The 26,587-nt window shown below is 51.1% G+C and overlaps 1 protein-coding gene across 3 annotated transcripts in view; it reads left to right on the top strand.

Annotated features, from left to right (window-relative positions):
• TTC7A (tetratricopeptide repeat domain 7A) overlaps window positions 1–26,587 on the top strand; it is a 155,924-nt gene that overhangs the window by 64,857 nt on the left and 64,480 nt on the right. For all 3 annotated transcript variants that reach the window (XM_060026674.1, XM_060026673.1, XM_060026675.1), the window contains 5 exons: window positions 2,764–2,894; window positions 5,408–5,523; window positions 20,829–20,907; window positions 21,705–21,862; window positions 22,491–22,554. In XM_060026674.1, coding sequence (XP_059882657.1) covers window positions 2,764–2,894; window positions 5,408–5,523; window positions 20,829–20,907; window positions 21,705–21,862; window positions 22,491–22,554 — 548 coding nt within the window. The remainder of the gene's footprint in view (window positions 1–2,763; window positions 2,895–5,407; window positions 5,524–20,828; window positions 20,908–21,704; window positions 21,863–22,490; window positions 22,555–26,587) is intronic.

Here is a 26,587-nt window from a genome sequence, read left to right as displayed (position 1 = left end):
GGAGGCACGTTGACACTTGGTGACCCGCGTAACTGAGTCTTTGTGTTGAGCAAGGGCCTTCGCGGTCTGTGTCCACCTTTCCCCAGGCCGAGGCATCCCGACCTTCGGACCCATTCACACCCCAGTCTGGCAGAGGGCAAGGTCACTGAAACCATATGAGTTGGGAATCTAGCCAAGGACAGCAGTATCTTTACCTTGTGTTTGTAGAGTACTTTGTACTTTGTCAGACACCACCAGGCTTGTCGTTTCTTCAGCCAGCCAGTGCTTGCTGAGCGCCTACTGTGTGGCAGGTTATAGAAAGTTGAACGTGTTAAGGTTGGTGCCTTTAAGGAGCCTATAGTCTGGCCAAGCAAACACGTGAACAAATAAGTATAACAAAATGGTGGGGCAGGAATACGTAAAGTGTAGATCAGGGCCCAAGGAGAGAATGGTTGGTTATACCAGGGTGTACTGGGGGGGCTCCCTAGAGGAGGGGGCACTCAGTGGCAGAAGGTGAGCTGTAATTTTGGGTGGCCTCTGGGGGGTGGGGTGGAGGGTGCATTCCAGGCAAGAGGCGCAACCCGAGCACAGTGGGAGCAGGAGGCTGGGCGTGGATGCAGCAGGTATGGTGTCATAGTCAGCTCAGGCTGCTAGAACAAAGCACCACAGATTGGGTGGCTTATACCCAACAGAGACTTATTTCTCACAGTCCTGGAGGCTGGGAGTCTGAGATCAAGGCACCAGCACGGTCAGGTTCTGGTGAGAGCCCTCTTCCAGGTTGCAGGCTGCCAACTTCTTGCTGTGTACTCCCATGATGGAAGGGGCTCTCTGGGGTCTCTTTTATAAGGACACTAATCCCTATCATGAGGGCTCCACCCTCAGGACATAATCACCTGCCCAAGGCCCCGCCTCCTAATACCATCACCTTGGGCATTAGGTTTTCAACATATGACTTTCAAGGGGACACAAACATTTGATGTGTAACATGATGAGAGACAAGGCTGGGGAGGTGACAGGGATGGATCTTGGAGGGCATGGTATGGAATGTCAGGAGTTTGGACCTCACCCTGCAGCAGTGGGGACCCCAGTGGAGGGTTTTAAGCAGTGGAGTTTTAGAAGGATCACCCTGGGATCCTTGAGCAGGATGGATGAGAGTGAGACTGGAGGCAGGGAGGCCAGCTAGGAGGCCAAGGTGGTCATCCACTCAAGAGATAAAGCCTAAAATAAGGAGATAAGGGAAGGGGAGGGGGGGCTTGAAATGTTAAGGGCTTGGTCATCAGTTGGATATTGGGGCCAGAGGGCAGGAGAGAGTTGAGGATTCTCTTCTTGGACCTTCCTTCAGTCACTTCACCTTGAGCACCTACTACATATAAAGTACCATGTGGGCACAAAGGTGAGAAGGATCTGGGTTCTGCCCACCGAGAACCGCAGTCTAGGACAGTACTCTCTAGTCAGGACTGTGAGTTGCACGTGACAGCAACACAATTTAAGTGGACTTTGACTCCACCCCTCCCTGAGAAAATGGGGGAAGGGGGTTATTGGTGCATGTGCTGGAAAGTTTCAGGGGGTAGTGCTTCAGGCAAGTGTTCAAACAGTGTCTTTAGGAATCTGCCCTTTTCCATCAAGTCTCATCTCTGTTCTGTGTAGACTTCGTTTGTTTTTTTTTCATGACTGAGTTTATTCAATCTTTTTCCTGTCTCAAAAAAAAAAAAGCAAAAGACCAAAAACCCAGACATAAATATAGTTGTTTCCCTTTACAGCTTTCCCTTCTTAGTTTCTTATAGTTTCGGGGTTTGTTTTTTTTTTGCTTTAGAGCTATGCTTTTATATTTAAAATTTTTAAAATTTTGGTAAAAAACACAAAACATAAAATACACCACCTTAACCATTTTCAAGTGTACAATCATGTTAATGACATTCACGTTATGTAGCTTCATTTTAAGGCAGCCTTTCCCTAACATTTCCAGGCTGGCCTCTCAGCAGCTTAACAAGCCCAGTGGAAGGGGTAAGAATTCTGGGATTGGGTCTTCTCGGCACAAACCAGGCCACGTGCACACCCTTAGCCAATCACTGTGGCCCTGATGATGAGTTAGCCTGGATCACGTGCCTGCCTTTGAGTTGGGGCGGGGTCTTCGCCCTGTGAGCCCCAGGGCTGAGCAAGGCTGCACAAATGGGTGCTCAAAGGGAAAGAGAGGTGCTGCTGTGGAAAGAATGGGAAATGGATGCCAGGGACGCAAAAACAGCAAATTCCACTGCAGGCGCATAGGACCCGAGCGCCTGACTTAGGTGAGGTAGAAACTGGTTCCACGGGAGGGGTGCATATAAATGCTGTGTAATCAAGTCATCTAGCACGTGCTAGGGACTGTGGCAGTCCAAACAGGCTCATTTTGCCCCCATTGAACTACTGGGGGAGAGAAGAGCTAGATGGAAATAACCACTCCATGATGTAAACATGGTGAGTGCCTGGGGAGGGGTCTCTTCTAGCAGCTGGGAGGAGGGGTCAGGAGTGCTTCCAGCAGGCAGGACTTGGGCATGGGGGTGCCACCAGTGTGGTTCCTCGCGTGGGGCATGGGTGCCTGCTGTCTGTCCACCCCTTGATCCCAACCGCTGCTAATACCATCCTTGCTTTAGCCCCCTCCTTCCCCTCCCAGGACCTCTGCCTCCCACTGGCTGCTCCAGAGTCTCCTCGGATGAGCCCACCCTGGGCCCCTGGGAGGGGCCTGGAGTTGGGCCCCCCGTCCCCCACCGAGCAGGGCAGGTCCGAGGTGCTCCCCTCGTCCCGCAGGCCTCTCCCTGGAACGCCTCCCCAACTCCATCGCTTCCCGCCACCGCCTGACCGAGAGGGAGGAGGAAGTGATCACCTGTTTCGAGAGGGCCTCCTGGATCGCTCAGGTGTTCCTGCAGGAATTGGAGAAGGTGAGCTGGAAATAATAGCCCCATTGGTCATCACTGCCCTCTATTGAGCACCTGTATCTATGCAACCCCACCCCCACCCCACTAAAACTGTAGGTCCTGCTTGTACAAATTAGAAAAGAGGACCCTCCACCTGCCCTGAAGATGCTCTGCTTTATCCGTTGGAAAACTCATTGTAGTATCCTGATTCTGTAAGCATGAGACTCTCTACTGCCAGAAAAGAGTTTTAATAAACAGAAGAGTCCACGCCCCCTGCGAGCGGCTGGCAACCTCCTTGGTGAGCTCAGCTTGTACGACCAAAAATGTGACGGCCCTGTTGTGTTCGTTAACTTGTTTACCCCTCACAGCAGCTCTCTGAAGTAGGTATTACATTCATCCCTGTCTAATACATGAGGTTTAGGGAGATTAGGCCATTTGCCCGCTACTCTTCCCTTGGAAGGGTACAGTCAGGCCGGTCCATGTAGGCACTCTTCCCAGCTCTCAGGTGCTCTGGAAGCTCGCTACTGGACCCTTTAGCGGGGAGGACCATTCTTAAAGCCTTGCAGAGGCTGGCAGAGCTGGCCACAGGGGTCTGGAAATTCTCAGGCCTACTTATCTCCCTGCTTGTGCTTCGGGGGGCCTGAACGAACTCTCAACAGGACAGCAGTTCCAGGTGTTAGCAGCGTACTGTGATGTTACCCCAGTTCTTCCCTTCTGGGGACTCCTGGTTAAATGGGGGGGTACAGGCAGCCATATTCAACAAAGATACTTGCAGTTACTGCGTCCCTGTTTTCATGTCAGGCACTACTTTGAGTACTTGACTCAAAGTTGTTCTCTAATTTAACCTTCAAATAGTAACCAACTGCAACAGGTTACGATTGTTATTCCCATCGTGTAGGTGGGGAAACTCAGGTGTGGAGAGTTAAATAGCTTCCCGGAGCTCAGACAGTTCATAAGTGGCGTTGGCAGGGCTTGGACCCTGTATGACTTGTGACCTTGGGGTGGTGCTTAAGCCTTCTGTTTAGTAGATGTTTAGTAGATACTAGATGGCAGGCTTGTCAGAGGAGATTCAGGATTGGCATCCAGACAGAGGAGGTGGGCACGATCTGAGAGACTCAGCACTCAGGAGATATTTGAACCTCACCTGCTTTGGCAAATGTCAGAATGTCAACCCAGCCCCTGTTTGTGACGGACCTTTTTGGAGGCGTCCTCCTCATGCCAGATCAGTTCCCGTGGAGCAGGATTCTCAGCCTCAGGACTTCTGACGTTTGGGGCCAGATGATTCTGCTGCCCTGTGTAGAATGTCCAGCAGCACTCCCAGCCGCTACCCGTGGGCTGCCAGCAGCCAACCCCCCTCCAACTGTGACAACCAAAGGTGTCTCCAGATAATGCCAAATGTCTCAGGGGCAAAATTGCCCCCCTGTTGAGAGTCGCCGTCCTAGAGGCCCTCTGCTTGGCTGGACTTCAGTGGGAAAGAGGTGATTGGCGGCTCAGCAGAAACAGGACTCGAGTGTACTCCCTGGCAGAGGTCCACGTGGAGACTTGAGTTGACCTCTGCCAAGGTCACATGCAATGTTTCAGGAGCTCTTCGTGTTTGAATTACATATAGTTTGGAGGAAGCTTTCATGAAAAATTGAAAGTCACCCATTCAGTCAGAAGCCTGGGTTTTGGACTCTTAAAAGGGGATTGAGGTGATGAGCTGGAATGGTGTCCAGGGCTGGAATCAGCGCCTCAGGGGCACTGGGTGGACAAATGGGCCCCGATAGCTGGTTATCTCAGGTCAAGGGAGGGCAGGCCATAGAACCCTGTGTACCCTGTGCACTGCAAAGCTGGGTGTCCCTCCTAAGACCCAGCGCCAACCTCTGAGGAACTAAGAATCTCTCTAAAACCTATTTCAGTTTCTGAAAGAGGTGGATGGCTCATTGATTTTTTTTTTTCCCCTCATATCAGAGAGGGAGGTGGCATAGTGAAGGCAGGCCCATCTCGGTGGGGCTGGGTGACCCTCTCAGAGCTGTGGCTTAAGCGACAGCTCAGTTAATAACAGTTGTTCCTCAGCTTTCCCACGAACCAGGGGTCAGCTGTTGGGCTGTTCTGAGGTTACATGGTTATGTGACAGGGACAGTGCAATGTCTGGCGTCTGGTAGGCGCTCGAGTATTGAAAGAATGCACCAATAAGTAGTAGAAAGAGCCTGGAATGTGTAGCTGGCCAGACTAGTGTTTGAGGTCCAGGCCCAGGCCAGCTTTGTCTCCTCGGGCACGTTCTGAGCCTCAATTTCCTCATCTATAAGGTGCAGAGAAAACCAGCCTTGTAGGGCTGTTACGGGCATGCAGCATTTGCACAGGGAGAGTGCTTTAGACCTATTTTGAATTAAAGCAAGTTAGGTTGAGTTTGGTCTGAGTATTGCCCTACGTGCCCCTAAGGTGGCTGGGGGCTTGGGTGACGATGGGGCCGTCACCTCTGCCTGGGCTGACCCTGGCCCTGGCCTCTCGGCCTCGGAACTTAGAGACAGCGGCTCTCTCTGTGTTCCCCTTCCCAGATCACAAGTAACACCACATCCCGGCACCTGAAAGGATCTCACCCGGTCGACTACGAACTCACCTACTTCCTGGAAGCTGCACTCCAGAGCGCTTACGTGACAAACCTGAAGAAGGGGTAGGTCGCTGGCCGCTGAGCAGGACCCGGACATTTCTTTCAGGACTGGGAGCTGCTGACATTGGTCAGGCCTCCCTCTCCTCTGGGCTGTGTGCGTGCGGGCCCCCTGGAGAGACGATGGGGGCTGGCTTGTTCCCGACTTGTCAGGCTGAGCTTGCCCAGGCCGTGGTGGGGAGGGCCGAGCTTCAGGAAGCTGCTGAGGCAATAAAGCCTGCGCATGTTGGGGGTGGTCATCTTTAGAAGGGGGAGTCCTGGGAGCGCGATGATGGTGTGGGAAGAGTGAAGGACAGTGAGCTGGGCGGTCTGGAGGTGGTCACTGTCGCCTGAAGTGTCAGCTAAAGTCATTTTGCTTCTCTGAGCCTCATTCTCCCCAAAATTTAATGGAAAAGGTGATTCCTGATAATTCCAACTTTCAAGGGGCTGTGAGATCCGAGGAGAAGTGTGGTGAAAGTAAAGGCCTAGCATCATTTTGGGGGTGCGACTGCCCTGCTGGTGAGGTGGCAGGAAGCTCGTTTTCCTGTGCGTTGACTGGAGGGTCCTGGGACCCAAGAACATGGTGCCCAGAACCCCTTTCTTAGTCTTTTGCTCCTTGGGGTTAAGCAAGGCACCCTCCCTCTGTGAAGAGTCTGGTGGATGCTTCCATCTGGGTGGGAGGGGCTGGTAGTGTTTCGTGGGTGTGTTGTGTGGTGGTGGAGATGGAGGGAGAAGCAACAGGACCAGGAGGGCGTGTTGCTGGCCACCGTGGCTCTCCGGCGGTTCTGCAGGGCTGAATGCCTCAACCAGGCTGGAGACTAGTATCTGGGGGCCTGGGTTTCCTGTGCCTCATCAGCTCCCTCCTCAGCATCATTACTACCCTCTGCAGACACCGTGGGCTGGGGCCTTGAGGACATCCGGGCAAGCGGAGGGACTCACGTGTGCCGAGTGCAGCCAGTCACCGTGGAGGCTGGGCACACGTCTCGCCCCTCTCGAGCCTCCCAGGTGGAGGTGGGCCAGCCACACAGGTGTTCCCTCCTCCCCACAGGTGAGGAAACGGAGGGTCAGGATCACAGATCTTTCTTTGCTTTGACTGGCTAGAGTCCTTTGAAGCCCCTGTTTTGTTTTTGGTATGATTTATTTTGTTAAATTTCACTTTATTCATCCTTTTCATTTAACATTTTTTGGAATAGATGATTCTTGCACAGGATACCAAATTAAAAAGGTACAGAAGACTAGACAATAAAACGTTTCCCTTCCATCTCCATCCCCTGCCTCCTGGCTCCTCTGTAGGCAGTGTTCCTAGGCTCCTGTATCATTCCATGATAGCAGCATACACAAGCGATTATACGCACATATTATTTTCTTCCTTTTTTAAATGCATATTCTCCCCTTTGCCTTTTTTCATTCAAAATATATCTCTTGGAGGTGGTTCCACATCAGAGCTGCCTTTTCTTTGCACTGCTGCATAGTGTTTATAGTATCATACAGTACAGATCTCCTACAGTTTGTTTACTCCGTTCCCAACCGAGGAACAGATAGGTCACTTCCAGACTTGGGCTCTTTTCAGCATATGCTAGAGTCCAGACAGAACCGTACCTATGCATTGTTTCAGTGGGGATCTGTCTGTAGGGTGGATTCCGAGACAGGAAAGTTCTGGGTCAAAAGGTGGAACGCTGGTCATTTGGGTAGAGGTTGCCAACTTGGACCTCATAGAGGTTGTTTCAGTTTCTGTGCCGCCAAGATGTGGGAGAGAGGCTGCTTCGTGAGCCCTCACAACATAGTGCGAGCTTTTTTTTTCTTTTAAGTTTTTATTGAAATATAGCTGATCTACAGTGTTGTGTTAGTTTCAGGTATACAGCAAAGTGATTCAGTCATGCATGTATGTGTGTGTGTGTGTGTGTGTGTGTGTGTGTGTGTGTGTGTGTATATATGTCCTTTTTTAGATTCTTTTCCATTATAGGTTATTACGAGATACTGAGTGTAGTTCCCTGTGTTATACAGTAGGTCCTTGTTGTTTAGCTATTTTATATATAGTAGCGTGTATCTGCTAATTCCAAACTCCTGGTTTATCCCTGCCCCACCTTCCCGCTTTGGGAACCATAAGTTTGTTTTCTATGTCTGTGAGTCTATTTCTGTTTTATAAATAATTCCTTTGTATCATTTTTTTAGATTGCACATATAAATGATATCATATGATATTTGTCTTTGACTTACTTCACTTACTATGATAATCTCTAGGTCCATCCATGTTGCTGCAAATGGCATTATTCACTCTTTTTTATGGCTGAATAGTATTCCATTGTGTATATATGCCACATCTTCTTTATCCATTCATCTGTCGTTGGACATTTAGGTTGTTTCCGCATCTTGGCTATTGTAAATAGCGCTGCAGTGATATTGGGGTGCATGTATCTGTCTGAATTATAGTTTTCTCCAGACACATGCCCAGGAGTGGAATCACTGGATCATATGGTAACTCTATTTTCAGTTTTTTAAAGAACTTTCATACTGTTCTCCATAGTGGCTGTACCAGTTTACATTCCTTCCAATAGTGTAGGAGGATTAGTGCAAGCTTTTTGATGCTTTTTTGACGTTATTAGGCGTGACTGGTGAAATATGCTATCTCAGCATCATTATTGTTGGCGAGGGAGATGATATTTATCTGTTCACTTTTCCATTGTTAGTACTTGGAAGGTAATTACTTCTTTTGTTTTTAAAATAATTTCTGTTGAAGTATATTTGATTTATAATGTTGGCAGTTTCAGGTGTACAGGAAAGTGATGCAGTTATATATATGTATACGTACATATATATATACGTATATATGTATATGTACGTACATATATATATCCTTTTTCAGATTCTTTTCCGTTATAGGTTATTATAAGTGATTGGGTATGTAGGTCCCTGTGCTATACAGTAGGTCCTTATTGGTTCAGCTTTTTTTTTTTAATTTGCACTTTTCTTAGGAGTGAGGTTCATTAGATTTTTATGTTTTAATTGTTTGCACCTTTAAACATGCATAATTTATGTTTTAAAATCTTAATTGAAGTATAGTTGATTTACAATGTTTTAGTTTCAGGTGTACAGCAGAGTGATTCATATATATATATATATATATATATATATATATATATATGTGTGTGTATTCTTTTTCAGATTCTTTTCCCCTTATAGGTTAATACAAAATATTGAGTATAGTTTCCTGTGCTATACAGTAGGTCCTTGTTGGTTATCTATTTTATATATAGTGGTGTGTATATTTTAGTCCCAAACTCCTAATTTATCCCTCCTTCCCCAAAATGCATAATTCATTGATCCCTCCCTCCCTCCTAGTTTGTGTAAGTAATATAATTATAATGTTTATGGTGGAAAACTTGGAAAATACATACAAATATAAAACAGGCAAATTTAAAAATCACATATTCAATCTTTAGATCAGGGACTGGCAGGTTATGACCTTCTGGCCAGCCACCTGCTTGTGTGGAGTTTTTTGGAGCACAGCTTGCCTGTTGGTTTAGGTATCTTCTATATCTATGGCTGCTTTAGAGCAACAACTGCAGAGTTATATGACTCCAAGCCTAAAATGTTTACTGTCTGGCTCTTTACAGAAAAAAATTTGCTGGCCCCGTATTCTAGGTAATCACTGTTAACATTTTTTAAAATAAATTTATTTATTTTTTTTTTATTTTTGGCTGCATTGGGTCTTTTTTGCTGCACGCAGGCTTTCTCTAGTTGCGCTGAGCGGGGGGCTGCTCTTCGTTGTGGTGCACAGGCTTCTGATAGGAGTGGCTTCTCTTGTTGCTGAGCACAGGCTCTAGGCGCGCGGGCTTCAGTAGTTGTGGCACGCGGGCTCCGTATTTGTGGCTCACGGGCTCTAGAGCGCAGGCTCAGTAGTTGTGGCGCACGGGCTTAGTTGCTCCGTGGCATGTGGGATCCTCCCAGACCAGGGCTCGAACCCGTGTCTCCTGCGTTGGCAGGCGGATTCTTAATCACTGTGCCACCAGGGAAGCCCCCCACTATTAACATTTTGATGTATGTCTTTTCACATTTTTTTTAAATTAATTATTTATTTTTGGCTGTGTTGGGTTTTCATTGCTGTGCATGGGCTTTCTCTAGTTACGGTGAGCAGGGGCTACTCTTCGTTGCAGTGTGCGGGCTTCTCATTAACGTGGCTTCTCTTGTTGTGGAGCACGGGCTCTAGCGCACAGGCTTCAGTAGTTGTGGCACATGGGCTCAGTAGTTGTGGCTCGCGGGCTCTAGAGTGCAGGCTCAGTAGTTTTGGCGCACGGGCTTAGTTGCTCCGCAGCATGTGGGATCTTCCCGGCCAGGGCTCTAACCCGTGTCCCCAGCATTGGCAGGCGGATTCTTAACCACTGTGCCACCAGGGAAGCCCTCACATCTTTCTATGTACAGATATGCAGGTATATTTTTTTCTTTTCTTTTTTAAGCAACAACAAAATAGTATCTTACAGCACTGCTGCTTTGTAGCCTGCTTTTTCCACTCAGGGCTTGGTTGGGAGCCTCTTTTGTGTTCCTGCTAATCTCTCTTCTGCATGAAGTTGCTCCCTGTGGTATCAGGGGAAGGTGCCAAGCCCACGCCTGCAGCTGGGCTTAGGGCTTGGTGGGCTGTGTGGCTGGGACAGTCATCCTTGAGCTGGGCCCCGAGGGAGGGGAGATTCCCAGAGACAGGAGGAGTCTGGGTGGGGCAGAAGAGGTAGGATGAGGCTGAGGAGGATGGGGAACTTGTGAGGGTCCAAGGCCAAATACACTTGGGAAACAGTGGGTTAAAGACTTCTCAGACCCTTTAGAATAGGAATTCCAAGGAGCATGGTTGCAGATAGTAAATTTTCAGGAGGAAGCAAAGACATGTAAAGTTTTCAGTTTCGTTTGACACGGAGCCCTTGTTTGGTGTGGGTCTCTGGGGACCACTCTTTAGGAACCAGTGCTCTGGGACTCCAAGGGGAACAGCTGGACTGAAACGCAGTTTCTGGCCCAGGCAGCTTTTCCATCCAGCAGGCATCCCTGTCCCATCAGAGCTACATCCCATTCGGGGTGTTGGAAGCCCCCCGAGCTTCAGCCCTCAATGCCTGGAAGAGAAGGAAGTGGAGTCCTTGCCCAGAATGCAGAGCAGGCCATGGTGAGGCCACTCCCAGGAAGCAGCGGTGGCTGAGATGGCTGGGGTGTGGGCGTGGGCCTGGGGGGAGGCAGTCCTGCCCCAGCTGGACCCCGGCCTGGAGGAGGCCTGCGTGCCCCTTCTCTCTCACCACCCTGCCCTCGTGTTAGAGGAGGCGGGGTGCCGCACGAATCCTGTCCTCCAGATGGTAAGAGCAGGGAGAAGGTCCCGGCCGGGAAACAGGCTCTCTCCCTGCTCTCTCCTCGTACATGAACACCCACCAGAGCACCTGATTCGTCACAGCTGCTTAGAAAATCTAAGGCAGTATTATCATTTGTTTGTATTATTATTTTTTTGAGGCAGTCCACGGCTGGATGGGCCACTGCCTCAAGCTTCAAGTTTACACTTAAAAAAAAATTTTCTCAAGTGCTAGGCCGGGGAGGCAGTGGTGTCCCGTTTGGGACATGAGGATCGGGAGACCCAGAGAGCCAAAGTGGTTTACCTCCCAAGGGTGGGACTGGCCTGGGAGCCCTGGGTGCCTCCGACCAACCACCCTGTGGCCAGGGAGGTGGAGCTGGGGGGGAGTCACCGGGACGCACGCTGCCTCTGCTCTAGCTCCACCATGGCTTGTTTGTTCCTATTCAGTTACTGCATTTCAGTTTCAGTGAAACGGTGGCCTAGCAGGCTGGTTCCTGTTTTTACTTCCCAGGCAGCTGCCACCCAGCTGCTTCTCTTTAGCTGGAGACTGTTGTCACCCTGTTTTTGCAAATAAAGTTTTATTGGCACATAGCCACACCCATTCATTTACATACTATCTCACCCTCAGAGCTGAGAAGTTGGGATTGAGATCAGATGGCTAATCCTGAAATATTTAATCCCTGATCCTTTAAAGAAAAGAGTTTGCTGATGCCTGCTCTCTGTTTAAGAAGTTCTCCCTCCCAAGGCCTCTTGGTGGAAGAGGTGCTCTTCTTCCATATGGCAGTCCCATGGAGTAGATTTTGTGGGAAGGGGACAGTTCTAATTTTAGTGTTCTGTGTCCTTCATTCATCCATTTAACAAATAGTTGTTATACTAATACGTGCCACCTATTAAGAGCTGTGCTGGCATGTGTCTTTAGTCTTTCCAGGAGCCCTCTGAGGTAGGTGCTGTTGTTAGCACCCCCATCTTACAGATGGGAAAACTGAGGCACAGAGAACATAAGTGACTTGTCCTGGACAGAGCCAGGGTTGTGTGTGCCGGTACTGTCTGACACCATTAACCACCAGTCTACACTGCCCACGGCAGAAACCCAGCAATTAAGACCCTGCTGCCGCCCCCGAGGTGCTCACAGCCTAGCGTTTGTTCCCCCGAGTCTGCCTCTACTTGGTATGCGTGGTCCCAGCTTCTGGTTTGAAGAGTTGGTGGACGTCAGGGCAGGGCCGGGGAGTGGAGGCCACTGAGTGATCCTGAGCGAGTTCCTCCTCTACTCCCCACCCCCACCTCTAATGGGTGGTGTCTGTTTGTCCTGTATCCCAGGGTGTGAGGGTCCAAGAGGAGGGAGGGAACGAAAAGACACTGGAGTACGGAATTCAGAGCCCTATTAACTCCTTCTCTGCTGAGGTCCCCCCACCTCCACCCCTCAGGGCTGCCTGCTCCCTTCCCCACACCAGCTTCTCTGCAGATATGATGAGGTCAAGGTGAGCGTCCAGGACAGTCAGGAGGGAAAGAGGGAGAGAGCCAGCAGTTATCAAGCACATGCTGTGTGCTAGGCTGGACCACACGCTCTGTGTACAACACTCTGTGAAGGAGGTCGTGTGACCCCAGCCCACTAGTGAGGGGCTGGGGCTCAGAGAAGGTTGAGTCACTTGCCCGACCTCACCCACTGGGATTCCAGCTTTAGATCTGAGTGGCCTGGAAACCCATGCCGTTTCCAGTTTTGGGGGTGTCAAAGGGCAGCCTGGGCACCTGTGGGGTGTGTGGAAGGACAGGGCCCCGGTGATGGGGCTGATCCTTGATGTGCTGACTTACGGCTCTCCTTCCTTCTCTGGGACCCTGAGTCACATTCTCAGAGGGTGGGCCTGCTTCCTGTCCTGTCTTTGTTCTGTGCACTCAGGGCATGCGTGTGTGCGTGTGTGTGTGTGTGTGTGTGTGTGTGTGTGTGTCAGTTGTGGGCAGAGGCATTAACCAACCGTCACCCCTCCAGGAAAGCCCAAGTAATTTTAGTTAGTTTTCTGTTGCTCTCACTTTGTTCCCCTGTCTTTGTCCTCTTCTTCCTGAAGCACAAATTTCAGTCCTTAAAGCTGATGCTGACTCCCTCCCCACCCCCGCCCTTTATTCCCAAATAAAGAGGAATGGAAACTGAATCATCATTTCTTTCCACGCAAACAGCCCAAATATTTGAAGCCTGAATGTGAGGAGCAGTTCCCAGGACACGTGGGAACAACTCAGCCCCTCTCTCAGTTTCCTGTGAACACATCCAGCCCAGTGGTGGCCCTGGAATGTGACATATATAAAGTAGCCCTGGGTGCCTGGGTGGGCTTTAAATAATTTCTTTACACCTTTCCTCTTGATAGTAGCTAATATTGTTGAATACTTATTGCATGTCAGGCAGAATGTTAATGCCTTTACGTGTAATCCTGGGAAGTTGGAACTAGTAATATCCCCATTTTCCTGAAGGAGAGGTTAAGTAACTTGCCCAAGGTCACAAGGCTAACAGGTGGTATTGCCAGCGAGCCTGGTGCCGAACTGCGTCTGCCCAACCCCACAGCCTGAGGCCATGCTCATTACATAGTCCCGGGCCCAGGATACCACCCACCCACAGTAGGTCTGCATCAGTGAGCTCCTGTAATTATGTATCATGGTCTTCAGGTCAAAGTTACATCTTCCTGGGTGAATCACTGGTTCCAGTGTTTTTCTTATACATTTGTCATTATTAGGAAGTTAAAAAAAAAAGTCAGCTTAGCCCAGGGTTTTCAGCCTCAGCACTGTTGATGTTTTGAGCCAGATCTCCTTCGTTGTGGGAGCCTGCCCTGTACACGGTAGCTTTTAGCAGCATCCCTGGCCTCCACCCAACAGATGTCAGTAGAACACCCCACCCCACGAGTGTGACAACCAGAAATGTCTCCAGACACTGAAAAGTGGCCTGGGCTGGGGGTAGGGGGCAAAACTGCCCCCACTTGAGAACCACTGTCTTAGCCCAAGGTGTGAGAGGCAGGAGGTCAGGGGGAGATGGGGACGCAGACGCCCGATATTGGGTCACCTTCTCCAGGGCCGCTCTGGAGAGTCTTTTAAAGGGCTCCAGAGCCATTTCCTGCAGGTTAAACTCACCCGCACTTGCCTGGGCTCTTGCGGTGTTTGGGAAGGGCTGGGGAGAAACCCTTCCCTGTGTTCAGAGAGGTCACAGCCCAGTAGGGGGGATGGCGCTAAGGTGGAAAAGCCCAGCAGCTCATTTCCCAGCTGGCCTCCGCGAGCCCACGGAGTGTCAGGCCCCCTGCCCAGGGCAGGATGAGGACCCACTTCACGGAGCTCACGTCCCAGTGGGGAAATGACAGTGTGGGATCCAGATGTTGACGATGGACAGTGCTCTGTACTAGAGGAAAAGAAGGCAGAGAAGTGCGAGTGCTGCCTGGGACAGGGGGGACTCTAAAGAGACATTTCATCCTCAGGGGCCAGGTGGAATGGAGCCCCCGGGGCTCAGGCGCTGCTGGGTGTTAGAAGAGGTTCCTTAGGGCCTGAAGAACAGGAAGAGGTGGTGGGATCTGCTTCACAGATTCTGGGCTATAACCTGAGAGCCTGAGCTCATTCCCATGTGGGCATGGGGTGGACCCAGGTTCCAGAGGGCCCAGAGGAGCCCTTGCTGAGAATGGGGTGCTCAGCCCCAGGGGCCAGATGGCCACAAGCAGTGCTCTTCCCAGGGTCCAACTTGTCCCTCCAGTTGAGGATTTGACATAATTTAAAGGGTGTGGTGTTCTCCACTGTGTAATGTGGGTGATGTTTTCTTGGCCTCCAGACAGTGCTTCTCCTTTAATTCTGAGCTTCGGTGAGGCCTGGACCTCCCTTATGCTGCCCACTTACTCATTCAGTGTCTGAGGGACATTCATTTTTCCCAAGGGCCTTGCCCTATTGATCCAGCAGTTAATTCCCCCAGCTGACTCCTGCCCCTTGCTCTTCCTAATTGACCTGGGATTGAAAGTGCTAGCCTGAAAGTCAGGAGCTGGGAGGCCCCTACCTGGGGTCCACTTCCCCTCACTGCCACCAGAGGGCAGCCGTGGACTCTGGTTGGAGCCTCGCCCCGGGCAGTTCTGTGGATGCTTCTGCCAGGAGGCAGCTTTCTGTTGGGCTGGGGGGTTGATGGCTACGGGGCCCGGGGGGTTGATGGCTACGGGGCCCAGGGTCTTGGCCGTGGGGGAGGCTTGGTTCTCCTTTGCACGAAGCAGCCCAGGGGTGAGGCAGCAGGGGACACCTGGGGGTGGTGCAATGCCAGGGAATCTGTTGATGACCCTGACCTCACTAGGACCGGGTCTCTTGAGTATCTCCCAAGAAAAGAATGTGAGCCGGGGCTTCCCTGGTAGCGCAGTGGTTAAGAATCCGCCTGCCAATGCAGGGGATACGGGTTCGAGCCCTGGTCCAGGAAGATCCCACATGCCGTGGAGCAACTAAGCCCGTGGGCCACGACTACAGAGCCTGCGCTCTAGAGCCTGCGAGCCATAACTACTGAGCCCACGTGCTGCAACTACTGAAGCCCACATGCCTAGAGCCCGTGCTCTGCAGCAAGAGAAGCCGCCGCAATGAGAAGCCCGCGTGCCACAACTAGAGAAATCCCGCGCACAGCAACGAAGACCCAATGCAGCCAAAAATAAATAAATAAATAAAAGAACGTGAGCCAACTTGGCTCCTTCCCCCACAGCAGGCAAGAGGCCGTTTCTCTTTGGGGTGGTCTCTTTCTCTTCTCCCTCGACCTACAGAGCCCATTCTCGGCTCAGGGCTGAGAGTGAGCTTGGGCCATGTGTGTTGAACCAGGTGGGCTGCATGTTTTGTGCGTGCTCTTAAAAAAACTTTTTTTAATCACTAAAGCAATATATGCTCATTGTACCAAAACCAAACAATAGAGAAGAGAGTGTTTTCTGAGGGAGTTGCCCAGGACTTGGCAGGTTGTGCGGCCTTATGAAGACACTCTCCCTTTCTGGTGTGTGTGTGTGTGTGTGTGTGTGTAGGCACCTTAGAAAACCTGCTGTTGGGTATGACCCCGTAAGGGGTGTGTTCAGTCAGTAGTAATTTTGTATTCTTAGCAACCACCCAGTATCTGCAGTGCTGGGGGAGGGCACGAGACAGAAGGCTCTCAGGGGCATTCAGGGGCCAGAATCACCCAACAGTGAAGCCCAGGAGAGCCTCCTGGTGGTCACAGAAGAGACCTCTTTGGGCACAGGGAGACCTCTGAGGCCCATTGGAGAGAGCACATCCTTCCAGCATCTCTTAATGCACAGCCTTTGTTTATTGTCAGCACCCACCGCCCATACCCCACCTCACTAGAAAGCTCCCCTTGCCTGGATGTCTTCAGTGTCCTGCAAAGGAAGTGTCACAGCCTTTTTCTGGGGCTGGGAGTGAAAAGGGAGCTCTCAGTTTCACATTTGAAACTGATAATGTGAGTCTGCGGCAAGAAGGAATAGCTTCATAACCATTTGAACTTCACCTGACCTTGTCTCCTGATTCAACCCTCTAGCTGTTGGGATCTGCCAACTGGCTGAGCATTTCTGGGTCTTTGACCGGAAACCTCTCATACACAATAAGCAATGCCAGCCCTGAAACGGGGACTTCTGGCCAGTGTCGTAAGTACCAGAGCCTGTTTAGGTTCCATTCAGTGAAAAATTCCATACATTTTCTCATTCTCTGTTTCAAATCCAACAAAATCCCCACCCCCACCCCAAATTTGTTGAGCACCTACTGTATGCAAAATATTTTGCTAAGCTCTTGAATAAACCATGAGCGTGTCTAATTTTACAGACTGTGAGCTCGTTATGTGCAGGGCTGTGAATAAGCTATTCATTCACTCATTCGGTCTCTTAATTCTTTCTCTCTGCATTAGTTGGATGCCTGTTGAGAACAGGACACTTGGTGTACAGTATCCAGGCACTTGGTATACAGTAGGCACTTTGTAGAGACTTAGTTGAGGGAGTCCTGGAGTTCAAATAGGCAGGAAAGGAAAGGGTAACTGTGCCATTCATTGTCTTTCTCAAGGGTCTTGTTAGTTAAAAGGGAGTGAAATCTGAACCCTTGGTACCTGTGGTGAACCCACCTCTCCCCTTGGGTGATTGATGGCCTGAAGAGGCAGGCATCTTCCAGGCTTTAATTTTGTGATTGGAAAATGAGGATTTATTTATTCCACAATGATTTCTTTTTTTAAAATTTATTTATTTATTTATTTATGGCTGTTTGGGGTCTTCGTTGCTGTGCGTGAGGTTTTTCTAGTTGTGCTGAGAGGGGGGCTACTCTTCGTTGCGGTGCACAGGCTTCTCATTGCAGTGGCTTCTCTTGTTGCGGAGCACGGGCTCTAGGCACGTGGGCTTCAGTGGTTGTGGCACACGGGCTCAGTAGTTTTGGCTCGCGGGCTCTAGAGCGCAGGCTCAGTAGTTGTGGCGCATGGGCTTAGTTGCTCTGCGGCATGTGAGATCTTCCTGGACCAGGGCTTGAACCCACGTCCCCTGCATTGGCAGGTGGATTCTTAACCACTGCGCCACCAGGGAAGTTCCCACAGTGATTTGTTGAGGGCCTTCTATGTTCTAAGCATTGTGCTGGTACCCGGGAATGTGAAGCTTCCCTCACCAACCTCATTAGAAGTTGCAAAGACTGGATAAGATGAAGTGCTTTGGAAAAATCTGCCCCGCTGCCTACTGCTGACCAGGGGCCTTGGGGAGCTTGCCGCCTCCTTGCATGGCTCCCCTGGAGGCCCCCCTAAGATGAGCTGTTTCCCTTGACCCATCCCTGCATGTACATATCCTCTTTCTCTGCTCCTGGCCAGCCAGAGTTTACTTGAGTTGGAATCCGTGACCTCCTGGCTTCTCCACATGCAGCCTGATTCTGAGCCAGGGTTTGTTTGAGGCCCTGTTTGGATATTGTTAAAAGTGGCAGCTTTGCTCAGAAAGGTCAGTGTGAGAGACCAGAACAAAAAGATCTTTCAAGCTGGCCTCTCATGGGGCTCAGAAAAGCCCCAGCTCTACCTGGCACTGACAGTTTATACCCAGGACAGGATTACTCAAGCTGGTGGGAGAAACCCCATCTAGTTTCCCATTTCCCAGAGGGCTGAGCTGAGGCGGAGGGGCATTCCCGACATTTCAGAACAGGTCGGCACCAGCCAGGAGCCCAGATCTCTCCCTGTCTAGCCCTGGCCCCTGGAACCTATGTTGGTTTTCCTCTATACCTGCATTCAATAAAAAGTGGGATTTACCCCAAAGATGCCTAAAGGTGATTATTTGCTTTGCTAAAGAATTCCTGGGAGCTTATTTAGATGTCAGAGTCCCGTATAGATTTGAAAATAGTAAAAATATACAACTTTGGAGGCACAAGATCCTGTTAAAATTGCAGTTCTCATTCCTAAATTGAGTGTGTATTGGGGGAGGACCCTGAAACAAAGCAACTAGTATACCAAGTCCATGATTTCAGGTATGCTTGATTAAGGTGAGATATCTACTGAAGTAAAAAGAAAGAAGATATAAAGAAAAGTATTACACAAAACAATGACACTGATGGTGTACAGCTAGTAACAAAAATTGTAGATGTGGTATGCAGATGACAGAAGTCGGGGGGATGCTGATTGCAACTGAAGACCTGATTTTATAGAGGAGAGGGCCGTGCATAGCCCACAGAGGTGAGCTCTGCCCTCAGTAGCAGTGCCCAGGCACGAACCATCTCTAAGGACCCTGTGGAGCCCTGTGCTGCTTGCCCCTCCTGGTTCTTCAGAAGCTCTAGGCAGGCTAGGAAGTATCGTTGTGGCTCTGACTCTATTCCCCAGGTCTTTGTCTCCATCCTCAGCCTTACAGACAGGAGTCTGAGTTCATAGTGTTGGTGGTTTGCACATTTGGGTCTTGCTTGTATGAAACCAGAGGTTCCCAGAAGGCAAGGAAATGATCTCCTGTCCTTTTATGCCTCCAAGCTCCAGAGCCCCCAGGAATCTATTTCATTCATGAAAGCTGCAGGAGGGGCTCACGTGACTTTCCCGGCTGCCACCTTTGGCTCTTCACCCTCTGTGATCTTTCATTTCTACATTTGCTGGCCTGGGAGCCTCTGCTTTCCCTTGCGAGCTATTGATCTAGGGAACCCCCCGGAACAAGTGAGGACGGCAGTCCTCAGACATTTGCTGAGCACACATGCCCGGGCTGAGCTTCAGGAACAAGACTGCCCTCAGGGGGTGCACAGTGGGAAAGGGGTCAGCCTGTAAATGGAAAATGACTGCAATGCCGTGCTTGCTTCAAAAGAGGACTTAACGCGGGGCGAGAGCTGTGCAGTCAGGAGGGGTGGGTGTGGGGAGGGGCCCAGGGAAGGCTGCAAGGAGGAAGTGATGTTGGAAGGTGATGTGTAAAGACACAGATTTTTTTAAGAATGTGTAGGGGAAGGGCTCTTTAAGGCAGTGGGGGAAGCCTGTTCCAAGACTTGACATAGGGAACTGTGGACGGTTGTTGAGAAAGGACTGGAGTGGTGGGAGATGAGATGGGAGAGAGCCAAGGGGCAGACCCGACAGCCCTGGGACACCGTACTGAGGGCCTAGACTGAATTCTGTAAGCCTGGGGGCACCGACGAAAGGCCAACATGGGAAGGAACAAGATGACTTTTGCATGTCAGGTAGAGCCCTCAAGGGGCAGTGGGAGTTGTTTTTCAAACTCAGGCCACACCCATCAGTGGGTTGCAAGATTGTTTAGTGGGCTGCCGCCAGCATTTTTAAAATGGGGAAGTAGTGGGAGACGTAAAAGAGAAAATATCGGAGTGGATTGCATTGCACGTAGTAGAGACAGGTAATATATCAGGAAACTTAACTTCAGTTTTATGTAAGCAGTGTGTGCATATATACAGGGTTGCAATGTCAGGTGTATTTCTTACTATGGATCACACTTTAAAAAGCTCGCAAATGACTTTAAGGCACAGAGGGCTGACTGGAGGGGGTGAGACCAGCTGTCACTGTCATCTAGGCCCCAGGTGATGCAGGCCAGTCTAGGGCCCTGGTGGTAGGGCTTGAGAGGTGAGGATGGATTCCAGTGTAGACCGGATGTGGCAGATGAAGGTGGAGAATTTTTTTTTTTAATCTCATTAATAGCTTTTTTTTTTTTTTTTTTTTTTTGCAATACGTGGGCCTCTCACTGCTGTGGCCTCTCCCGTTGCGGAGCACAGGCTCCGGATGCGCAGGCTCAGCGGCCACGGCTCCCGGGCCCAGCCGCTCCGCGGCATGTGGGATCTTCCCGGAGGGGGGCACGAACCCGTGTCCCCTGCATCGGCAGGCGGACTCTCAACCACTGCGCCACCAGGAAAGCCCTAATAGCTTTTTTAATATGATTTTTTAAATTAATTAATTTATTTTATTTATTTATTTTTGGCTGCGTTGGCTCTACCTTGCTGCGTGCATGCTTTCTCCAGTTGTGGCGAGCGGGGGCTGCTCTTCGTTGCAGTGTGTGGGCTTCTCATTGCGGTAGCTTCTCTTGTTGCGGAGCATGGACTCTAGGCACGCGGGCGTCCGTAGTTGTGGCTCGCGGGCTCTAGAGTGCAGGCTCAGTAGTTGTGGTGCACGGGCTTTGTTGCTCCGTGGCATGTGGGAACGTCCCGGACCAGGGCTTGAACCCGTGTCCCCTGCATTGGGAGGCAGATTCTTAACCACTGAGCCACCAGGGAAGCCCGAAAATGGAGGATTTGAGGTTGACTGAAGTCAGAAAGTCTGGCACCAGCCCAAAGCACTTGGACCAAGATAACATCTTGTTTGAAATACTCGATCCTGGTCTCTTTCTGGTGGTAAACTGGAGGCCTGGGTTTCTAGAGAGCTACGGTGGAGAAGGATCCTTTCTATTCTTTGATCACTGTTGTCCTGGGCCTCTAGGATCAGGGTGCTACAATTCTGACCTTTCATACCAATTATTGGATGTTTTCAAATAACACTCAAATGGGCAGGCTCCTCCTAGTTAGTGTCTGCAGGTTTGATGAGGTTGTCTGTGTGGGAACTAGGCTGGTAATGACCCTGCTTCTACTGTCTTCCTGCTAGGAACATCGTGAAAGGCATGAGAGAACTCCGGGAGGTCCTACGCACTGTGGAGACCAAAGCAACTCAGAACTTCAAAGTGGTAATGGAGGAGGCCCCAGGGCTGGGTGCTGGCTGTGGCTGGTTTATTCAGGAGTTGATTTCAGTGGGAGGCAGCAGAAATCCTAGCAGGCAGCCTCTGAATCAGGGGAGTGTGTGCTTCTCCTCTCCCTGTCATGCTCATGGCAGACATTGCTAGTCAATCTCAGCATTGTTTTCCTCCAAGCCTGGGACACACCCTCAGCATCCTTCTCGTCGCAGCACTGCACATAGCCCCTCATGTTAGATCAATGCTGAAACCTCCTGTCATCCCTTCCTAGCAAGGTGGTGTGCTCATTCTTAGGGATTTGTTTATGATCTTAATAAATAACGTTGGCTTGCTTTCCTGCCCCAGTTCAGGCCTACCTTCTTAGGCTTCTGCCCCTAATCAGAGCCACAGCAGCTTCTCACTCTAGACTTTTCGGTCGAATATCAGAAAGGTATCTGGTGGAGAGAGCTGCTTGCGCTGAGGGCTTTATGCTTTGCAAGGGCTATGAGTACTCTGAGCCGTGCTGGGCTCCGTGGGGCCAGGAGGAGGAGGAAATGTACCTCTTGTCTAGGAGAAGAGAGAGGACAAGAGATGAAGTCGGAGCCATCACAGGCCAACAGACGGGGTGGGGCAGCTCAGTGCTGGAGATACGGAGAAGCAAGGGGGCTCCTTGGGGCACAGTGGTGGACCTCCTGGAGGGGCAGCGATTTGCAAGCAGGCAGATTTGGCTGGACGGTGGGTGGAGGGCACGGCAGGCCGCGGCCGGGCAGAGCCAGCACCTGCCTGCATGTGAGCTCCTCCCTCTCTGCCAGGTGGCAGCCAAGCACCTGGCAGGGGTCCTGCTGCACTCCCTGAGCGAGGAATGCTACTGGAGCCCCCTGTCCCACCCACTGCCCGAGTTCATGAGCAAGGAGGAGAATTCCTTCATCACACAGGCCCTGCGGAAACCTCAACTCTACGAAGGAGACAAGTAAGCCTATCTGCTCTGGGGACCACCCCAGGCTCAGGCCACCGTCCCCAGGGTTCGGTCCCCACTGGCGGCCCCTCTCTCTGCCCCATGCTCTCCTGCAGCCGCCGCCCAGCTCCCTGCCAGGCAGGCTCTTCAGAAGCAGCAGAGCCAAATAGACTAGAGAAGGCAGGTCTTGGGGTGGGGGGTTGAGGGGGCATCCTCTAAGGCACCCAAAGGCCAAACAAATTATTTGGCGGGCGGGGGGAGGGGGGATACCTGCCTTCCTAATGGTCTTAATGCACCGTCTGTCGTGTTTGTGCCAGTAATCGAAGGTGGGGTCTGTGAACTTCTTTCTCGCTCTTGTCTGCTGCTGGCCCCAGCCGCTTCGTGCGGTGCTGGGGGCTGGAAGGGGCATCCCCCTCAAGAGCATTGCAGTGTTTCCAGCCCTCGCCCACCGTAGGCTTTCAGATCCATGCCTCTGGGGCATGATAAAGAGCTGCAGGTGGGATCCACTGCCTGTGAATTATGCAGGAGAAGGTCACCTTACCAGGGCGGGTGCTGACTCCGGGGCAGAAGGGCCAGCGTGGCAGGCCAGCGTGCTGCTTCGGAGGGCCGTGCTGCAGCCCAGGCTGCCATCTGTGTCTTCCAGCCTCTACTGCCCGAAGGATAACATTGAGGAAGCCCTGCTGCTGCTGCTCATCAGCGAGTCCATGGTAAGCTCAAGGCCTCTGGCCCGTGCAGTAAAGCTGTGGGGCTTGGGCACCGCCCACCAGGTCCTGGCCGAGCTCAGCCCCCAGGGATGTCCCTGAAGCAGGCCTCTTGGGTCTGTTCCCCCTCAGGGGGTGCAGCTCCCTCATGAGATCTAGGTGTGGAGTACAAGGCCGCCTTCGGGGGCCTGGGTCCTACCCCTAAATGAGCAGGGACTGGGCGAGCTAACAAATTCCCACCTCCTGCTTCTGGAATTACAAAAGGTGTCATCAGCAAGTCAACAGAAGGTTGCGTGGACAGTTCTGTGCTGGGTCGGTGATGATGGAAGGGGGTGGAAGGAACGTGTACTTTCACGGCAGGAGGCCTGGATTCAGGTTCCGGCCCTGCCATTCAGTAGCTGAGGGCCCTGGGCAGATCACCTAAGCTCTGTGAGCCTCAGCTCCCACCGCTAAGGTGATAGTAACTCACAGAGGTGAGGTGCCTGTACAAGGGATTCACTCATTCATGCCACTCCTAATACAGAGTGTCATCCACTTCGTGCCAGGCCCTGTTCTAGACTCCAGAGAAGCAGCAGCAAACAAAACGGAGAAAACGTCCTGCCCTCACGGAGCTTACATTCTAGTGAGGGAGGTGGGCAACAAATGAATTAACTACTCAACTACCCAGGGTTGCGATGTCTAAGTGCTGTGGAAAAATAAGGCGGAGGGGGTAAGGCGGATAGAGCACACGTGAAATGCTCTCTAGATTTTTTTCACAAGACCCGCTTCTCCTGCCCCGGGCAAACACACATGTGCACACGCACGCACACACACACGTGCCGTGGAGGCTCAGCGTCGGGGAGAAGTGTGTTGGGTCATCCGGGAGGTGATGAGATGAAGGATGGGTGGTCCAAGGGGACTGAAGGAAGGGTGGGCAAGAGCATCAAAGCCAGATGTCCTCTGACTGAGGGACCCCTCAGAGCTTATGAGCTGGGGACCCCCGGGTTGAGAACTAGGTTTTTTAAGATGATGCATCTGAGAGCAGTGTGTGAAAGTGGAGTTTAAGAAACTGGGTCCCCAAATAGCAAAAAACAAATGTCCCTTTGGAAACCTGGGACTGTGTGATGCCAGGGTTTGTTTAGAGAACTCTGGTCAGTGGGTTGCCTCTGGCTGAGCAGGTCCCCCAGCAAGTAGACAGGAAGAGGGACACTGGACTCGGGGGTGAGAGAGTGTATCCTTCCCCAGCCAGGCGGGGTCCATTCGGATCCAAGAGTGCCGGGGAAGGGGCGTGGATATTTGGATCCCGAGGACAAACTGGCCGAGACATGGTCCTGAAAGGTTTGCACGGTGCGTGCTCGTGTGGAGGTGAGGTGGTTGCTGCCGGGTGGGGACATCTAGCTGGTTAGCCCAACGTGGAGGTAGAGGTACCAAGTGCCAGGTCTGATTGTCATGGGAGAACAGTGTACTTCTCACAGACTGAACCCCATTTCTTAATTATGGAACCTCAGCCATAGACCAGTATCCTCTCCCTGCCCCCTTCACACACCTCAGCCATCTCAGCACCTACACCATCAGGTGTGACTGCACAGAACTCACCTGTCTCAGGAAACACAGGGCGTTATTGTCACTTTCCTATGCTGAGGGTTACAGTGTTGTCCACAGGTGGGAAGTAAAAAAGGTGAAAATGGGAACGTTTCTTAGGTCCTTTCTCTGCCAGATTCCAAGCTGATTATCTCATCTAGGTAGGGACTGTGTTGAGCGGTTTGAAAAATAACAGTTTCATATGATTCAGTCTAATACTAATATGTTCCCATCTTACAGGTGAGAAAAGTAAGGTCCAGGACAGGTACATGTCTTGGTCAAGGTTACATACTAATAATCCTTGCAGCCATGATTCAGATCACGTCTGTGATTCACTGACGGCTCTAAGTCTTGGTTTTCTCATCTGTCAAAGGCTCAAGGGGGTAACTTTGAGGATCAAGTGCGACAGAGCTTGGGGAGGGCTTTGTAAACAGGGAAGGCCTTGGCTGTCTGTGTGAGAATGGTCAGCATTTTGATCCCTGGCAGGGATAGAGGCTGGGCTCTGTCTCCCTAAGTATTTTCTGTGGCCATTGCTTGATCCGGGTGCCCAGAACCAGAGCTGAGATGCCTTTCCATTAAAGTTATTCCCCCCAAACCCTCAAGCTGCCCGTAAATCTCAAAGTAGAGAATGGCCTTTTACTAAAAGGTGACCCATACTTGGAGCCAAGGTGGTTTCCCTCTAAGCAGCTCTTTCAAGAGGGTGTGTGGCCGGCTGGCCTCCACTGGCCACTCGGGGGATCCAGGCCGGCTGGCCAGGCGGGTGTCGTGGGACTTCCCTGTGGCCTGCAGAGCAGCAGAAGTGCTCAGACGCCGAGTGTGCCGTAGCTGGGAGGAGGCAGTCTTCCAGGGCTGGCTGGTTGGTTTCCTCCTGCTCACACCCAGCCTGTCACACATCTAGAAGCTTCAGGTATTTGGGGGAGGATGTTGGCGATGGACGTAGCTTTGGTGTCTCATCTATCGAGGGCTTTCCACCTGGGATCCGGATCTGGCCGCTGTGGCTCCGCGCGGTTTCTCAGAGTGACCAGACCGCCTCTGACTTCTCACTCGCCCTTATTTTACGCCCTCCTTTCCTGCAGGTCACATTCTCCGTCAGGTGTGGGCGCCAGGCTCCTGCCCTGACCCTTCAGCCGACCCCTGAGGCTCAGCCCGGCCTCCATGTGCCAGCAGGGTTTTCCTCATCTCCCTTTAGTGCTGGCTGGCTTTGGCTCCAGATGATAGGGAGAAACCTCTAGAAGCAGCAGCTGCCTTGGCTGCTCCTTGGGTTCTCCTAATCCCTGCAGAATTCTTTATGCGGCAGTAACAGCTATTCCAGCACAGGCAGCCCAGGAGGCGTAATCATCACAGCTCTCCACTTCTCCACAGCTAGCTGCTTCAGGAAAGGGTGTTGCAGGTTTCCTGAGCACGTCCGCCCCTATTTTGTGGTTTGCAGCTCAGAGGAGTAGGCTGCCTGGGGGCTGGGTGTGGGGTTGGTGCCTGAAGTATGGTTTTTGTTTCGGGCTGAGTGTGATCGGAATGAATCGGGCAGCCCTCGTCTTTCAAGAGGTAAATAGAAACCTTACAGATGCTTTCACAGAAGCGCAAGGGACGTGAGTTCTAACTGGCTAAAGGAGATTTGTGTTTTGAACTCAGTTTTGAGTTTTCAGCACCGAAAGGACACTTAAAAATGCCCATCCACCCACCCACCTACTCATCTCTCCACCATCCAGTCGTTTGAGCAGCGAGAGTGTGCTGAGCTGTGCCCAGCACCGGGGGTAGAATGAGGAATGGTTAAATCACAGCGCTCGTCCCAGGCGTCTTCCTACCCAGTGGAACATGTATGTGTCTGGGGACACGGAGGAAATCCTGGTCCCCAGATCAGAAGGAATTATCTCAGTCTGCTGAACCTCAAATGCATATTCTAGTTGTTTTTTTTTTAACACCTTTATTGGAATATAATTGCTCCACAATGGTGTGTTAGTTTCTGCTGTATAACAGTGTATCAGCTATACGTATACATACATCCCCATATGCCCTCCCTCTTGCGTCTCCCTCCCACCCTCCCTATCCCACCCCTCTAGGTGGTCACAAAGCACCAAGCTCATCTCACTGTGCTATGCGGCTGCTTCCCACTAGCTATCAGTTTTACGTTTGGTAGTGTATATATGTCCATGCCATTCTCTCACTTTGTCCCAGCTTACCCTTCCCCCTCCCCGTGTCCTCAAGTCCATTCTCTACATCTGTGTCTTTAGTCCTGTCCGGCCCCTAGGTTCTTCAAAAACTTTTTTTTTTTTTTTTTTTTTTAGATTCTATATATATGTGTTAGCATACGGTATTTGTTTTTCTCTTTCTGACTAGTGGTTGAAAGAACCATGTGTCAAAATCAGCCTGATTTTCTCAGTTGGGTAACCAGGAGGTACAGGACTCTGCCATTTCTCAAATCTTGATCTAAGGCATAAAAATATGTGTTAGAGCAAACTGAATCCTCGAGCCCCAGTTCCGT

This window comes from Delphinus delphis, chromosome 12, assembly GCF_949987515.2.
Source record: "Delphinus delphis chromosome 12, mDelDel1.2, whole genome shotgun sequence".
Taxonomy (NCBI): domain Eukaryota; kingdom Metazoa; phylum Chordata; class Mammalia; order Artiodactyla; family Delphinidae; genus Delphinus; species Delphinus delphis.
The sequence above is the reverse complement of the archived record's forward strand: the minus strand, read 5'-3'. Positions and strand labels throughout refer to the sequence as shown.